The sequence below is a fragment of the Ranitomeya imitator genome, chromosome 1 (genome assembly GCF_032444005.1).
Source record: "Ranitomeya imitator isolate aRanImi1 chromosome 1, aRanImi1.pri, whole genome shotgun sequence".
Taxonomy (NCBI): Eukaryota; Metazoa; Chordata; class Amphibia; order Anura; family Dendrobatidae; genus Ranitomeya; species Ranitomeya imitator.
In genome coordinates, this window is record NC_091282.1 from 306954771 (window position 1) to 306973039 (window position 18269).

An 18269-nucleotide genomic window follows, 5' to 3' on the forward strand; every position below is an offset into this window, starting at 1 on the left:
TGAAGGGGTTAAATATAATGGCTGAATCATGTTTTTTTTCTCCACAATTTCACCCTGTGTGGATTATTCCCCCGCTTTCCAGTACAATGTAGGGTTAAATGGTGTCGTGCCACAAAAACCATGGAGAAATAAAAGTGAGAAAGGGATAAAAAAAAATTGCCCTAGCTAGAAGAGATTAAAAATCTAGAGGCATGAGGGCCAGGCATTGCTGGACCTGCGATCTTATTGCTCCAGGCATAGCGTCCTTAGACTTGTAGTCCTACTCTAGGGTCCCTACTGTACGACCAACACCGCAAGAGCGCGCAAGGCACAGACCGCCCACAGGCGCGGGGACGAGCACAGCTAGGTGGGGTGTGGCTCGTCAGGTCTCGGGGACGCGCACGCAGGGGGCGGAGGCGCGTTCTTGCGTTGAAGTCAGAAAGTTGTGTCCGACTCCCGGAGACCGCTCCGGCTGAGCGGCAACATGGACGACCTGGGTGAGTGATGGCGGAGGGACGCGGGCACTTGTGTATGTGGGCAGCGACGTGTGCTGAGTGACCGGGCTTCTCTCACAGGGGTCCATGCCGTGGGCTGAGTGGCTTCTCTCTCAGGGGTCCATGCCGTGGGCTGAGTGGCTTCTCTCTCAGGGGTCCATGCCGTGGGCTGAGTGGCTTCTCTCGCAGGGGTCCATGCCGTGGGCTGAGTGGCTTCTCTCGCAGGGGTCCATGCCGTGGGCTGAGTGGCTTCTCTCTCAGGGGTCCATGCCGTGGGCTGAGTGGCTTCTCTCTCAGGGGTCCATGCCGTGGGCTGAGTGGCTTCTCTCGCAGGGGTCCATGCCGTGGGCTGAGTGGCTTCTCTCTCAGGGGTCCATGCAGTGGGCTGAGTGGCTTCTCTCGCAGGGGTCCATGCCGTGGGCTGAGTGGCTTCTCTCTCAGGGGTCCATGCCGTGGGCTGAGTGGCTTCTCTCGCAGGGGTCCATGCAGTGGGCTGAGTGGCTTCTCTCTCAGGGGTCCATGCCGTGGGCTGAGTGGCTTCTCTCGCAGGGGTCCATGCCGTGGGCTGAGTGGCTTCTCTCTCAGGGGTCCATGCCGTGGGCTGAGTGGCTTCTCTCTCAGGGGTCCATGCCGTGGGCTGAGTGGCTTCTCTCTCAGGGGTCCATGCCGTGGGCTGAGTGGCTTCTCTCGCAGGGGTCCATGCCGTGGGCTGAGTGGCTTCTCTCGCAGGGGTCCATGCCGTGGGCTGAGTGGCTTCTCTCTCAGGGGTCCATGCAGTGGGCTGAGTGGCTTCTCTCTCAGGGGTCCATGCCGTGGGCTGAGTGGCTTCTCTCGCAGGGGTCCATGCCGTGGGCTGAGTGGCTTCTCTCGCAGGGGTCCATGCCGTGGGCTGAGTGGCTTCTCTCTCAGGGGTCCATGCAGTGGGCTGAGTGGCTTCTCTCTCAGGGGTCCATGCCGTGGGCTGAGTGGCTTCTCTCTCAGGGGTCCATGCCGTGGGCTGAGTGGCTTCTCTCTCAGGGGTCCATGCAGTGGGCTGAGTGGCTTCTCTCTCAGGGGTCCATGCAGTGGGCTGAGTGGCTTCTCTCTCAGGGGTCCATGCAGTGGGCTGAGTGGCTTCTCTCACAGGGGTCCATGCCGTGGGCTGAGTGGCTTCTCTCGCAGGGGTCCATGCCGTGGGCTGAGTGGCTTCTCTCGCAGGGGTCCATGCCGTGGGCTGAGTGGCTTCTCTCTCAGGGGTCCATGCCGTGGGCTGAGTGGCTTCTCTCGCAGGGGTCCATGCCGTGGGCTGAGTGGCTTCTCTCGCAGGGGTCCATGCCGTGGGCTGAGTGGCTTCTCTCGCAGGGGTCCATGCCGTGGGCTGAGTGGCTTCTCTCGCAGGGGTCCATGCCGTGGGCTGAGTGGCTTCTCTCGCAGGGGTCCATGCCGTGGGCTGAGTGGCTTCTCTCGCAGGGGTCCATGCCGTGGGCTGAGTGGCTTCTCTCTCAGGGGTCCATGCCGTCGGCTGAGTGGCTTCTCTCTCAGGGGTCCATGCCGTGGGCTGAGTGGCTTCTCTCGCAGGGGTCCATGCCGTGGGCTGAGTGGCTTCTCTCGCAGGGGTCCATGCCGTGGGCTGAGTGGCTTCTCTCGCAGGGGTCCATGCCGTGGGCTGAGTGGCCGGGCTTCTCTCGCAGGGGTCCATGCCTTGTGGGTCAGAGCTCTGCTACGCTCGCGGCCCTGGCATGGAGCATGTGTGGCCCGGCCCTGACTTCTGTAGACTCCGTACACTGGCAGGGGGGTCCCCATTCTTCTGCCCTGGCTCTGAGCCCCCTATATACCCTTACCATTGTAACTTTCTTGAGACCGCTGCTGTCTCTGTATAGATGTCAGTGGGAGACATTACTATTGAGTTCTATAGAGTGTAAACAAAAGGGGCCTAAACCCCACCAATGTCCCACCAACCTGGTCATGATGCCATATAATGCCCGTCATCCGTTCCCATTGCACCACGAACACATTGCACACCAATAATTATAATAATTTTTATATAGCACCAACATATTCTGCAGCGCTTCACAATTCAGCAATTAGTACACAACAGTCATAAGTAACAACGTTAATGATGGAAGCTGACCGCAGCGACAGCTGACTGTTAGAAGTTGCTTGGCATTATCTATGATCGTGTTGCTTGGCATTGTCTGTGCCCTCGCATAAGTCTTATAGACCAGTGTTTTATTGACTCTAATGTGGGGCGTTAGATGCCACTCACTCCCAGTGCCATGCCAGGCAAGCAGTGCTCTGTGCACAATGGTGGATTATATACAGTGTGTAAATGGCCGGCTATTGAGTTTGGAAGGCGCTGATGACAGTCACATTCTTGGTGTATGTTGCTGCGTGAAAGGTCTCGGCACATCCTGTGTGTGACAGATTTGTTGGCATCACAAGTCCGCTAGCTGGAAGCTTGCATGACACTTTGCTTCTTTTAGGAGCACAATGTATAGCGCTACATCAATTTTCATTGGAATCTATTTTTAATGTGTATTTCTAGGATTCTCTAACCCTTGTTAGTCGCCTGTTTACTTCTGACCGGGTGTAACGCCAAGACACAAATGCCCACTGACACTGGCAGCTGTTCTAAGTTATTGCTGTAACACCTGGGAAAATCACACTTTTCTAAACCAACGGCTAATTTATAGAATTCTCAGCTTATTAGGCTATAGGGATTTTTTTGGGTGAAGCTTGTGATGCTGGATAGATGACCAGGTATTATATACTTGCCATTGATCTAAATGGACAGCGTTTAGTGCTGCATTTCTCTGCAGGGGTCTTATCAGTCAATGTCTATGACAGTCTCATCATTGGGAGACTATTTTAATAAAAGGGTTTAATCCTTTTGGAACAAGCACTTTAAGGAGGGCTATCTGTGTAGTACTGGTCAAGGGACCTCTCCACTAATACATTTGCCCTAATTGACTAGATATTTAATTTTGATGTCCCGAGTCATTTCCCATGTATCCAGTTACAATGATGTGCAGTCTGGACAGTAGTAAAGGTTCAGGGTTTTAATCGGTGTCCTGGGCCCTAGAGAATGTCAGCTGTAACAGGAGAAGGAGCTGGTGTTATTTCAGGGATGGCTTGTATATTTCTTGGCCTTCCTCTCAGTGTTTGTTTTAAGTAAAGCGTAATGTAGGCTTTTAATCTTGGCAGGATACATCGCTGCTTTTAACCATGTCTGGTAGTAGCCTCGTGTTATACAGGGTGTAGTGTACTGTGCCATCCTGCCGTGTCTCACGTCGTACAGCTGGCTAATGCACATTCTGCTTGACTCATTAATTCTGCGTATTTATTATGCCTTTCTTATACAGCGCCATTAATTCTGCATCGCTTTACAGACCTCACTTTCTCCATGCTGGGGCTCACAATCTCAATTCCCTATCTTATGTCTTTGGAGTGTGGGAGGAAACCGGAGAACCCAGGGAGAACATACAAACTCTTTGCAGATGTTGTCCTTGCAGGGACCCAGGACCCTAACAATGCTAACCACTGAGCCACCGTACTGCCCCACGGTCTTGTAATCACAAGAAACAAATCATTGTATTGTCTAAAGTAAATCCTAACCCAATTCAGAAAGTAAAAATGCAGGGAAGAATCGCCGTGCCCTCTTATGCCCGCCTGATCACTAGTCTAGGAAGCTAATGCTGACCATACTCATGATATAGCGGTCTTCTGCCCCAATTTACCCATAGACATGAGCGCTTTGATATCTTCCCTGACTACTGTCCCACAGAAAGATGAGGTCTCAGAGCTGTTTTCAGTTGGAGAAATCTGCTGCCGGACACCTCTGGCATCTGCTTCTCCAGAAATCAAAATGAGCAGAACATTGAAATTCCAAATTCCGGAGCTTCCCTACCTCTGTGTTATCTCTTGGGGGTTAGTTAATCCCAATGAAATTGGCATTTTCGGACCTCAAAACATCAATGGGTTTTGCCAGCCGCCAGTTTTATGATGGATCAAGATCTTCATCAATTTTATTGTTATTATGGTAAATACAGACGTGAACAGACCTTGAAATGTGTGGTCATCTGTGGTTCAGATCTCTTGACTACATAATAGAGTAGAAAAATCACCTATAAGTTGTTGTAAACCCTGGAAAGGTACTTGTCTTTTTTTTTTTTTCTCCACTTATTGAATAGGCAATTACCCGGCAGTAAAGGTGTATTCACATGTAGCAATTTGTTGCACTAAATTCTACGACTCATGTATTTATCTGACTTAGGACAGTTTCACACATTGTTTTATGGACTGCGTATTTGAAATTTGAGTCGTTACAACCTCAGCTAGAAATTGTGGATTATATATGGGCCTTAAAACTCATTCTTGCCTTAGATCAGTGTGCCTACCACAAACATTCCCATACCCTAGAATATACTGTAACTGAATTTTTACCTATCCTGATCATACTTATGGGGTTTTCCGAAATGTATGCATTTCCTGCAAAAGTAATCCTATTCAGAGGACTGGAATGATTTCTGAAATCTGCCATGTGTCAACATGCCCTTCAATAGTTCTCCCATGTAAGGACTCCTCCAAACATCTGCTCATACCTCAGCAACCAGCATGAAGGGAGAGTGGGATAGAAGTATTTGTCTGGAATTACTCATCCAGGTTTTGGTTCATTTCTTTTATCCAAAGTAAGAATAGATCCAAAAGAACATCTGACGCCACATTGGATCTTGCCCTGAATATAAGGCTACTTTCACACTTCCGTCGTTTTGCCTCCGTCGCAATGCGTCGTTTTGGAGAAAAAAACACTTCCCGCAAAGTTGCCCGCAGGATGCGTTTTTTCTCCATAGACTTGCATTGGCGACGTATGGCCACATGTTGCATCCGTCGTGCGACGGATGCGTAGTGTTTTGGCAGACGCGACGCACAAAAAAAGTTCAATGTAACTTTTTTTGTGCGACGTGTCTGCCATTTTCGACTGCGAATGCGTGGCCGAAACTCCACCCCCCTCCTCCCCGCTCATCACAATGGGCAGAGGATGCATTGTAAAACTGCATCCGCTGTCCATGTTGTGCTAAATTTAGCACAACGTCTGTCGGGCCGACGGTTTGCGACGGCCCCGTACCAACGGAAGTGTGAAAGTAGCCTAAGTGACAATTTACAGTAGAAATACATGTTGGAGACTTGTAAATGCCATTCACATGAAACAGGAAAATCTATGCAGGTTTCAGGACATGGATTTTTTTCATCTGCAGTTTTCCCATTTTGTTGCACTTTTTCAGTTTGCAATGTTAGGACAAATGACAGCTGCTTGTAGACTCACCCAAGGTATTTCCTTTTTCCCTTTCCTTTCTTGATGATCCACTTCTTTTCCAGTTAATAATATCTGTTGATCCTAATTTTTTACATTACATTGTGACTCGATTTTTTTTTAGTTTATTCTGGTAATTTAATAAAGGCAGTACATACAATTTTCTGTTTAGCAAGAACTGCTGTGCTGGACATGTTACATGGTGAGCACTTATGGTGCCCAATCGACCACACTGACCATAAAGGGGTTTGTCTGGTCTTTATCATTGTCTCTGACATTTACCAAAGTAGCTCTGTGTGCTGCTTTTTTTCTGTTTTTTTTTTTTTTTTTTTGATGGAAACTGAAATGGAGGATTCTCTGGTGCAAATGTGAAGTAGCTGGAGACTGGTGCATGAGCTTCTTCATGCAATACATTAGCCTAGGGGAATAATGCTATAGAAGGCATCTCTGTGGACGCAGGGCACATGCGCTGCATTCAAAGTGCCGCTATTTCCGGATCGTGGGCACCTGGCCTTACTGGACTGTTTGCTGTTAGGACGCAGTCAGACGGCCGTATAAATTGGAGAGAGAAAGGACTGCAGGTCTCACAACCCGAGTGTGACAACTTCATACACTGAGAGCTGTGACCAGTTGGAGCATTGCTGTTCAATCTCTGTCCAGTTTACACCGCCGTCTGACTGTGCCCTTATTGTGACAAAATTAGTGTTTTGTTTTTTTTATTTCCTGCTGATCTAGCAGTTCTCTGAATGCTGGACTCTGTATAACTTCACACGGCTGACTGGCAGTTTTTTTTGCCCATGAACAGTGTACACAGAAGTGGGGGCAGATTTATTGTGAGCTTATTGTTGCAGGTTTACTAGTCCTCTCATGATGATCTCTGCTGATAAAACAGTGATCATAAAAATTACACTAAATAGCCCATTAAGGGACACATCACTGGAATCAGGGTCTCTGTCTCTACTTTATGTTGCTCTCAGAGTAGGTAGCAAAAACCTGGTGATATTTTCTTAAACCCCCCCCCAAAAAAAGCACAGTATCTCAAGAAATGCAAGACAAAAAAGCGTTGTGTGATTGAGATTTTAGACATCACTAATTTATTATATTGCTACTGCAAAAAGCTGCAGTTTTCAACACAAAAAAAGCATTGAAAAAAAAAAAAAAATGTATGAATGAGCCTTTGTTTCTGGAATCCTTTTAAGATTAAAGCAGCAGTTTGGTTGCCATGTGAAACCACTTGCTCTTTGCACTAGATCTTCTACATGTACCTATATTCTGATGGCATTATGTGCACGTAATTCCTATGTAACCAAGTCTCGCTTGTGATAACCCTATATGTGAAGAAGAATTGTTTGAAACAGAAGGTACAGTGAAGTAAAGCCGTTCTCTAACTCTGTGGGGCAGGATGTATTCTCTTTACATCTTTGCATAATATCTGCTTAGTAGCAATGTTGGGTAACTATTTCCCGGAGCATGTGTTCTGCCTTCTGCAACTGTAGAGCTAACAGCAGATGAACAAATAATATCAGCGTTTCTTGCAATACATATTTCTGATGTATTTAGCTAGAAGATTGCAGAACTACCAAAGGGCAGGCAATAAAGTTTTAGCATGCACACTATAGTTACCATTTTCAGTCATTGCTTAAACTTTCTGCTCTTTACTTTGAGAAGTTTCTGTGGCTGTGTTTGCAATAATTTCTTTGTATATTTCCCTTTTTTGCTGCAGTACCCAGTAAGTAGGGGAACTGCTGAGCGATGTGTTGTGTGTAAAAATGGGGTAATTGCACCACCACCTTATACCATGTAATATAGGGGGGGATGTAGCCAGCTGTTTACAAGAATGCAGAGGAATCTGAGGCGTTGTCCTTTACAATGCTAAACCCATTTATGCATGGCCTGGCAGCATCAAAACAAAGGTTCTGCACTTTAATTAAAATCTTATTTTTCTCCACTATGGTGGCATTATCTGAGAACTCATTGACAATTAGTTGCTTTTTTGTATATTTCTTAATCATGGAAAAAACCCATTTATTGAGTTATTGGTGACAGATCTTTCATGAAAACATCTGCTCCTGTGGTCATTGCTTACTAGCTATTGATCCCGTTCTACGCCCGGGTGGCGAGCATTTATATTGGTATATGGTCTCCATCCTGGTATGTGTTGCTTACATCCTGTGTCCCCATCCTGTCATGTGCTGGTCCATCCTGCGCCCCCATCCTGTCATGTGCTGCTCCATCCTGCGTCCCCATCCTGTCATGTGCTGCTCCATCCTGCGCCCCCATCCTGTCATGTGCTGCTCCATCCTGCGTCCCCATCCTGTCATGTGCTGCTTCCATCCTGCGTCCCCATCCTGTCATGTGCTGCACCCATCCTGCGCCCCCATCCTGTCATGTGCTGCTCCATCCTGCGCCCCCATCCTGTCATGTGCTGCTCCATCCTGCGCCCCCATCCTGTCATGTGCTGCTCCATCCTGCGCCCCCATCCTGTCATGTGCTGCTCCATCCTGCGCCCCCATCCTGTCATGTGCTGCTCCATCCTGCGCCCCCATTCTGTCATGTGCTGCGCCCATCCTGCGCCCCCATTCTGACATGTGCTGCGCCCATCCTGCGCTTCCATCCTGTCATGTGCTGCACCCATCCTGCGCCCCATCCTGTCATGTGCTGCTTCCATCCTGCGGCCCCATCCTGTCATGTGCTGCTTCCATCCTGCGCCCCCATCCTGTCGTGCTGCTTCCATCCTGCGCCCCCATCCTGTCATGTGCTGCTTCCATCCTGCGCCCCATCCTGTCATGTGCTGCTCCCATCCTGCGCCACCGTTCTGTAATTTGCTGCTCCCATCCATATGCCCCATACGCTGCTCCATAAAGGTTGATGGCCCCATAAGATGCTCCATAGTTTATGCCTCATATGCTGCTCCATTATGGTTGATGGCCCCCATAAGATGCTCCATGGTATATGCCCCGTATGCTGCTCCATAAAGGTTTATGGCCCCCATAAGATGCTCCATAAAGGTTTATGGCCCCCATAAAATGCTCCATACTATATGCCCCGTATGCTGCTCCATAAAGGTTTATGGCCCCCATAAGATGCTCCATAGTATATGCCCCATATACTGCTCCATAAATGTTGATGACCCCCATAAGATCCTCCATAGTATTATATGCCCCGTATGCTGCTGCGATATAGATATATATAGATATATATATATATAGATAGATAGATAGATATATATATAGATATATATATATATATATATATATATATATATATATATATATATATATATATATATATATAAAAAATAACCTACTCACCTATCGTTGCTGGGCGCCGAGTGCCGGGGGGCCTGAGCAGGCGGTGACACCGGCGCGCTGTGGGGGTCAGGTGCCGGAGTCGCCGATAGCTCAGGCCCCCGACACTTGCTATATTCACCTGTCCCCGTTCCACCGCTGCGTGCCGCTCCGTGTTCCGGGTCCTCTGGCTGTGACTGTTCAGTCAGAGGGCGGCGCGCATTAAGCGCGTCATCGCACCCTCTGAATTGTGAACGTCACAGGCAGAGGACCTGGAAGAGAGCGACGCGCAGTGCTGGAACGGGACAGACAGGTGAATATAGCTTATACTCGCCCTCCTGGCGTGTCCCTGCTTCTCTGTTGGAGATCGCGGTGTGCGTTCAGTGCTTACGGATACTGCGATCTCCTGGGGGCGTCACTCTGTGGGGTCCAGGCTGCGCCGGCGCTTGCGCAGTCTATAAAGGCTTCGGACAGAGTGACGCTCCCAGCCTTATATTATAGATTCTTGCATATCTCCGTAGACGACTATACAGCAATTTATATTAGCTCCACTTTGTATTCGCTATAGACGTTGCATACAAAGAGGTTCTCTCATGACCCCTTCTGATTGAGATGGGTAGGGGGGGGGGGGGTCTCAAGTCCCCTGTTTGATTGGAACACTCATTGAGCATGTGCACTGGCCCCACAATTCAAAGTCTACTGGACTGCCGAAGATAAGCGAGTGCTGTACTTGGATTTCTCTGTAGTCCCATAGACAATGACTGGAGCCGCAGTGCACAAGCTGCACTGCATCTCCATTCCCTGGAGAATGGGCAGAACGGTTGCTCAGTGGTTAGCACTGCAGCCTTGTAGCTCTGGGATCCTGGGTTCAAATCTCAACAAGCACAACATCTGTAAGGAGTATGAATGTTCTCCCCGTGTTTGTCGGGGGGGTTCCTCCTGTTTCTTCCCACACTCCAAAACATATTGATAGGTAATCTAGATAGTAAGCCCCAATGGGGACAGTGATGATAATGTCTGTGGAAGTGCTGTGGAATTATGTGCTATAGAATTGACTAAAATAAATATATAAATAAACCCTCGAGTTTTTAACAGTAAGACCCCCATCGATCATCAACTTGCCACCTATCCTGAGCATCTTTGACTTGTGATAGTGTGACAGCTCGTTTAACAAACAAATGACTATGTAAGAATGCTGATGAAAGCTGACCAACTGTTCCTATCTATGGGTTGTCACAAATGACCACATGTGAGGCACACAGGTACAATATAATTTCATTGCAAAATCTAGAGTAACCTAGTAAGGGTTTAGCCTGGATCAGTACCTCCTTGTGTATGAGCCCCTAGCCAGACTTGGTGACTTCATCAGACCCTGAGCTCCTTCCGTAGGCTCCAGGAATGTAGCTCTCTAGAGGCCATGTGCATAGCTTTGGCTGCCCTTTTGGCCAACACCCACTATGGAGTTCACCCACCAGATCAGATGACAAATTGGCCCCTGCATAATGTTTGTTTTCTGATTTCTGCTATACTGTATAAATGGTAAAATCAGCAGCCAGTCCACAGCGTGTGACGCTGCTCCGTGTGCTGCTGTATTGCAAGGATGTTCTGCCCTGTAAAATTACAGGATAATGTATGGCCCCTTACAAATCTGATAGCCCTGTAAAGCTTTAGGTCACACGGAGCTGTAATACCGCCATGCACATGACGCCATATTGTCTGTTTGTGCAAAATCCACACCAGATATGCAACGTCTGAACACAGCTCGAGAAGTGTTCCTGTGCGCTCCAGGATTTGCGCTCTTGCATTCGTGAAATAAGGTGTGTGTTGGAGCTGCATGACATAGCTCGGAGGTGGAATTGTAGGGGGAAGGGATTTTGGCTGTGGATAAATGGGTGTGGGAGGAAGGGCCAGCTTCCTTACTTTGCTTCATGTTGTTTCCTTTCATTTTCAAATATTTGTCCAGATGTTGAACCTCAAGGAGTTCCCTAGTCATGGCCACTACTCTTTATTTTGGTACATGCTGGAGGTTGGGGGACCCCACTAACAAGCTGGTGTGTACATGTAATATATTCCTAATCGCACCCCCCTCAACCACATTCTCTGTAATATTCATTCTCTGATTGCCGGATGTCATGTCACTCATTTTCTGTGTAATTGCATGAGGATAAATGACTTCAATTAGAGCGCAGGCTCTGACCCCCAGCAGCCACATGTCAGTGCTGTCATATACTCCTCCCTGCAAGGCACCAGCAAACACAAATCGTGTCTCCCGTGCGAGCAATGTAAGCGAGAAAATGCTATTGTTGCTTTTATGTTAGAGGGATTTAGTTCACCATCTTTCTGGTCCTCAATAATGCGCTCGGCCAATCAATTCATTGGTTATTTGCTATAAGCGTGTCCTGGATTGTTTCATACACCATATTCCAAATTAGTATGCAAATGACATTTTTCTGAGATTTTCCTAGATGGTCGGTGCAAATGAGTCAGTCTAATTAAAGTCATCACCCGTTAGGGTACCGTCACACAGTGGCATTTTGATCGCTACGACGGTACGATCCGTGACGCTCCAGCATCGTAGACTGCTGTCACACTTTGCAATGTACGACGCTGGAGCGATAATTTCATGACGTATGTGCGATGTAGAAGCCGTTGGTTACTATGCGCACATCGTATACGATATCTGTTACACCATGCGATCATGCCGCCACAGCGGGACACTAGACGACGAAAGAAAGTTTCAAACGATCTGCTACGACGTACGATTCTCAGTGGGGTCCCTGATCGCAGGAGCGTGTCAGACACTGCGATATCGTAACTATATCGCTCGAACGTCACAAATCGTGCCGTCGTAGCGATCAAAATTGCACTGTGTGACGGTACCCTTAGAGTATACATCGAATTTTATTGAAGAAACCTCCCAATGATAACAGTATAATCTCCAAAATGAATAAAAACTCAGAATGCACTGTTCCAAATTATTAGGCACAGTAGAATTTCTATACATTTGATATGTTTTAAAGAACTGAAAATGCTCATTTGTGGAATTTGCAGCATTAGGAGGTCACATTCAATGAACAAAAAAGCTATCTCCAAAACACCCTAACAGGCCAAGTTACATGTTGACATAGGAACCCTTCTTTGATATCACCTTCACAGTTCTTGCATCCATTGAACTTGTGAATTTTTGGAGAGTTTCTGCTTGTATTTCTTTGCATGAAGTCAGAATAACCTCCCAGAGCTGCTGTTTTGATGTGACCTGCCTCCAACCCTCCTAGATCTTTTGCTTGATGATACTCCAAAGGTTCTCTATAGGTTTGCGGTCAGGGGAAGACGGTGGCCACACCATGAGTTTATCTCCTTTTATACCCATAGCAGCCATAGAGATGGTGCATTGTCATGCATGAAGATGATTTTGCCCCTGACAGCACATTTCTGCTTTTTCTACCATGGAAGAAAGTTGTTAGTTAGAAACTCTATATACTTTGCAGAGGTCATTTTCACACCTTCAGGAACCTTAACCCCTCTGTGACCTTAGACGTACTATCCCGTCGAGGTGCCCTGGGCTTATCTGACCCTGGACGGGATAGTACGTCATAGCCGATCGGGGGGATCGCGGCCGGGTGTCAGCTGCTTATCGCAGCTGACATCCGGCACTATGTGCCAGGAGCGGTCACGGACCGCCCCCGGCACATTAACCCCTGGCACACCGCGATCAAAGATGATCGCGATGTGCCGGCGGTGCAGGGAAGCACCGCGCAGGGAGGGGGCTCCCTGTGGGCTTCCCTGAGCCCCCCGCAGCAACGCGATGTGATCGCGTTGCTGCGAGGGTCTCCTCACCTCCCTCCCTGCTCGAGCCCCGGATCCAAGATGGCCGCGGATCCGGGTCCTGCAGGGAGGGAGGTGGCTTCACAGAGCCTGCTTAGAGCAGGCACTGTGAAGGCTGCAGCGCTGCATGTCAGATCAGTGATCTGACAGAGTGCTGTGCAAACTGTCAGATCACTGATCTGTGATGTCCCCCCCTGGGACAAAGTAAAAAAGTAAAAAAAAAATTTTCCAAATGTGTAAAAAAAAAAAAAAAAAATATTCCAAAATAATGAAAAAAAAAAAAAATATTATTCCCATAAATACATTTCTTCATCTAAATAAAAAAAAAAACCAATAAAAGTACACATATTTAGTATCGCCGCGTCCGTAACGACCCGACCTATAACTGTCCCACTAGTTAACCCCTTCAGTAAACACCGTAAGAAAAAAAAAAAAAAAACGAGGCAAAAAACAACGCTTTATTATCATACCGCCGAACAAAAAGTGGAATAACACGCGATCAAAAGGACAGATATAAATAACCATGGTACCGCTGAAAGCGTCATATTGTCCCGCAAAAAAAGAGCCGCCATACAGCATCATCAGCAAAAAAATAAAAAAGTTATAGTCCTGAGAATAAAGCGATGCAAAAATAATTATTTTTTCTGTAAAATAGTTTTTATCGTATAAAAGCACCAAACCATAAAAAAATGATATAAATGAGGTATCGCTGTAATCGTACTGACCCGAAGAATAAAACTGATTTATCAATTTTACCAAACGCGGAACGGTATAAACGCCTCCCCCAATAGAAATTCATGAATAGCTGGCTTTTGGTCATTCTTCCTCACAAAAATCGGAATAAAAAGCGATAAAAAAATGTCACGTGCCCAAAAATGTTTTCAATAAAAACGTCAACTCGTCCCGCAAAAAACAAGACCTCACATGACTCTGTGGACCAAAATATGGAAAAATTATAGCTCTCAAAATGTGGTATTGCAAAAAATATTTTTTGCAATAAAAAGGGTCTTTCAGTGTGTGATGGCTGCCAATCATAAAAATCCGCTAAAAAACTCGCTATAAAAGTAAATCAAACCCCCCTTCATCACCCCCTTAGTTAGGGAAAAATAAAAAAAAATGTATTTATTTCCATTTTCCCGTTAGGGCTAGGGTTAGGGCTAGGGTTAGGGCTAGGGTTAGGGCTAGGGCTAGGGTTAGGGTTAGGGTTAGGGTTGGGGCTACAGTTAGGGTTGGGGCTAAAGTTAGGGTTAGGGTTTAGATTACATTTACAGTTGGGAATAGGGTTGGGATTAGGGTTAGGGGTGTGTCAGGGTTAGAGGTGTGGTTAGGGTTACCGTTGGAATTAGGGTTAGGGGTGTGTTTAGATTAGGGTTTCAGTTATAATTGGGGGGTTTCCACTGTTTCGGCACATCAGGGGCTCTCCAAACACGACATGGCGTCCGATCTCAATTCCAGCCAATTCTGCGTTGAAAAAGTAAAACAGTGCTCCTTCCCTTCCGAGCTCTCCTGTGTGCCCAAACAGGGGTTTACCCAAACATATGGGGTATCAGCGTACTCAGGACAAATTGGACAACAACTTTTGTGGACCAATTTCTCCTGTTACCCTTGGGAAAATACAAAACTGGGGGCTAAAAAATAATTTTTGTGGGAAAACAAAAAGATTTTTTTATTTTCACGGCTCTGCGTTATAAACTGTAGTGAAACACTTGGGGGTTCAAAGTTCTCACAACACATCTAGATAAGTTCATTGAGGGATCTAGTTTCCAATATGGGGTCACTTGTGGGGGGTTTCTACTGTTTAGGTACATTAGGGGCTCTGCAAACGCAATGTGACGCCTGCAGACCAATCCATCTAAGTCTGCATTCCAAATGATGCTCCTTCCCTTCCGAGCCCTCCCATGCGCCCAAACGGTGGTTCCTCCCCACATATCGGGTATCAGCGTACTCAGGACAAATTGGACAACAACATTTAGGGTCCAATTTCTCCTGCTAACCTTGGAAAAATACAAAACTGGGGGCTAAAATATAATTTTTGTGGAAAAAAAAATATTTTTTATTTGCATGGCTCTGCGTTATAAACTGTAGTGAAATACTTGGGGGTTCAAAGCTCTCACAACACATCAACATGAGTTCCTTAGGGGGTCTACTTTCTAAAATGGTGTCACTTGTGGGGGGTTTCTACTGTTTAGGTACATTAGGGGCTCTGCAAACGCAATGTGACGCCTGCAGACCATTCCATCTAAGTCTGCATTCCAAATGGCGCTCCTTCCCTTCCGAACCCTCCCATGCGCCCAAACGGTGGTTCCCCCCCACATATGGGGTATCAGCGTACTCAGGACAAATTGGACAACAACTTTTGGGGTCCAATTTCTCCTGTTACCCTAGGGAAAATACAAAACTGGGGGCTAAAAAATAATTTTTGTGGGAAAAAAATTTTGTTTTATTTTTATGGCTCTGCATTATAAACTTCTGTGAAGCCCTTGGTGGGTCAAAGTGCTCACCACACATCCAGATAAGTTCCTTAGGGGGTCTACTTTCCAAAATGGTGTCACTTGTGGGAGGTTTCAATGTTTAGGCACATCAGTGGCTCTCCAAACGCAACATGGCGTCCCATCTCAATTCCTGTCAATTTTGCATTGAAAAGTCAAACGGCGCTCCTTCCCTTCCGAGCTCTCCCATGCGCCCAAACAGTGGTTTACTGCCACATATGGGGTATCAGCGTACTCGGGACAAATTGGACAACAACTTTTGAGGTCCAATTTCTTCTCTTACCCTTGGAAAAATAAAAAATTGGGGGCAAAAATATAATTTTTGTGAAAAAATGATTTTTTATTTTTACGGTTCTGCATTATAAACTTCTGTGAAGCACTTGGTGGGTCAAAGTGCTCACCACACCTCTAGATAAGTTCCTTAGGGGGTCTACTTTCCAAAATGGTGTCACTTGTGGGGGGTTTCAATGTTTAGGCACATCAGTGGCTCTCCAAACGCAACATGGCGTCCCATCTCAATTCCTGTCAATTTTGCATTGAAAAGTCAAACGGCGCTCCTTCCCTTCCGAGCTCTCCCATGCGCCCAAACAGTGGTTTACTGCCACATATGGGGTATCAGCGTACTCAGGACAAATTGGACAACAACTTTTTGGGTCCAATTTCTCCTGTTACCCTTGGTAAAATAAAACAAATTGGAGCTGAAGTAAATTCTTTGTGTAAAAAAGTTAAATGTTCATTTTTATTTAAACATTCCAAAAATTCCTATTAAACACCTGAAGGGTTAATAAACTTCTTGAATGTGGTTTTGAGCACCTTGAGGGGTGCAGTTTTTAGAATGGTGTCACACTTGGGTATTTTCTATCATATAGACCCCTCAAAATGACTTCAAATGAGACGTGGTCCCTAAAAAAAAATGGTGTTGTAAAAATGAGAAATTGCTGGTCAACTTTTAACCCTTATAACTCCCTAACAAAAAAAAAAATTGGTTCCAAAATTATGCTGATGTAAAGGAGACATGTGGGAAATGTTACTTATTAAGTATTTTGTGTGACATATCTGTGATTTAATTGCATAAAAATTCAAAGTTTGAAAATTGCGAAATTTTCAAAATTTTCGCCAAATTTCCGTTTTTTTTCACAAATAAACGCAGGTACTATCAAAGAAATTTTACCACTATCATGAAGTACAATATGTCACGAGAAAACAATGTCAGAATCACCAGGATCCGTTGAAGCGTTTCGGAGTTATAACCTCATAAAGGGACAGTGGTCAGAATTGTAAAAATTGGCCTGGTCATTAACGTGCAAACCACCCTTGGGGGTAAAGGGGTTAAAGGGCCATACTAGCTGTTTCCCCATGATTCTGGCCCAAAACATGACTCCTCCACCTCCTTGCTGACGTTGCAGCCTTGTTGGGACATGGTGGCCATCCACCAACCATCCACTACTCCATCTATATGTACCATCCAGGGTTGGTCGAGACTCATCAGTAAACAAAACTGTTTGAAAATTAGTCTTCATGTATGTCTGGAGCCCATTGTAACCGTTTCTGCTTGTGAACACTGTTTGTGTGGCCGAATAGTAGGTTTATGCACCACAGCAAGCCTTCGAAGGATCCTACACCTTAAGATTCAAGGTACTCCAGAGGCACCAGCAGCTTCAAATAACTGTTTGCTGCTTTGTAATGGTATTTTGGCAGCTGCTCTCTTAATCCAATGAAATTGTCTTTTAGGCCATGTGCACACGTACAGGTTTTTTCGCTTTTTTCGCGCTAAAAACGCTATAAAAACTCATTAAAAACGCATACATTATGCATTCTATCATTTAGAATGCATTCTGCATGTTTTGTGCACATGGACGCGTTTTTTTCCGCGAAAAAAACGCATCGCGGTAAAAAATGAGCATGTTCATTATTTTTGCGGATTTTCTGCGTTTTTCCCGCAATTCTATGCATTTGGGAAAAAACACACAAAACGCACCAAAAAACGCGTCAAAATCGCGGTAAAAACGCATGCGGATTTCTGGCAGAAATCTCCGGTTTTAGTCAGGAAAATTTCTGCAAGAAATCCTGACGTGTGCACATACCCTTAGGAACCTTCCTCATTATGCCTTTATCTGCATAAATTCTGTCTGCTCTGTTTCAGTCACACATATCTTCACAGTATGATGATTACGCTTAAGTTTTCGTGAAATATCTAATGTTTTCATATCTTGTCCAAGGCATTGCACTATTTGACGCTTTTCAGCAGCAGAGAGATCCTTTTTATTTCCCATATTGCTTGAAACCTGTGGCCTGCTTAATAATGTGGAACATCATTTTTAAGTTTTCCTTTAATTAGAATCACCTGGAAAACTAATTATCACATGTGTTCATTGATTTCAGTGATCCATTGAGCCCTGAGACACAATACCATCCACAAGTTTATGTGAAAAACAAAACAATTAAATCTTTGACACTTAAATCCAATTTGCATAATTTGGAACACAGTGTAAAGCAGGGTACACTACATATTGATCTCTAAACTGGTGACACGAATGGGACAAATTCAGATTGTTTTCGTATCTGGCACTAGAGATGAGCATTTTTACCATGATGTATTACATATGTACTGTGAGGGCTGCTTTACTACAGGTCATGTATTTACAAGTGACCTCTTTGCTAATGTGTATGGCTATGTGCACACGTTGCGGATTGGCCGCTGCGGATTCGCAGCAGTGTTCCATCAGGTGTACAGTACCATGTAAACCTATGGAAAACCAAATCCGCTGTGCCCATGGTGCGGAAAATACCGCTCGGAATCACTGCGTTGTATTTTCCGCAGCGTGTCAATTCTTTGTGCGCATTCCTCAGTGTTTTACACCTGCTCTTCAATAGGAATCTGCAGGTGTAAAACCGCAGGTGAAGT

General features: G+C 45.9%; 1 protein-coding gene across 1 annotated transcript in view; it reads left to right on the forward strand.

Moving 5' to 3' along the window:
* The first annotated feature begins 355 nt into the window (after positions 1–355).
* Positions 356–18269, forward strand: part of PXN (paxillin) — a 59796-nt gene continuing 41882 nt past the window's right edge. Inside the window, exon 1 of the mRNA XM_069758342.1 lies at positions 356–476. Coding sequence (XP_069614443.1) covers positions 464–476 — 13 coding nt within the window. The 5' untranslated portion in view covers positions 356–463. The remainder of the gene's footprint in view (positions 477–18269) is intronic.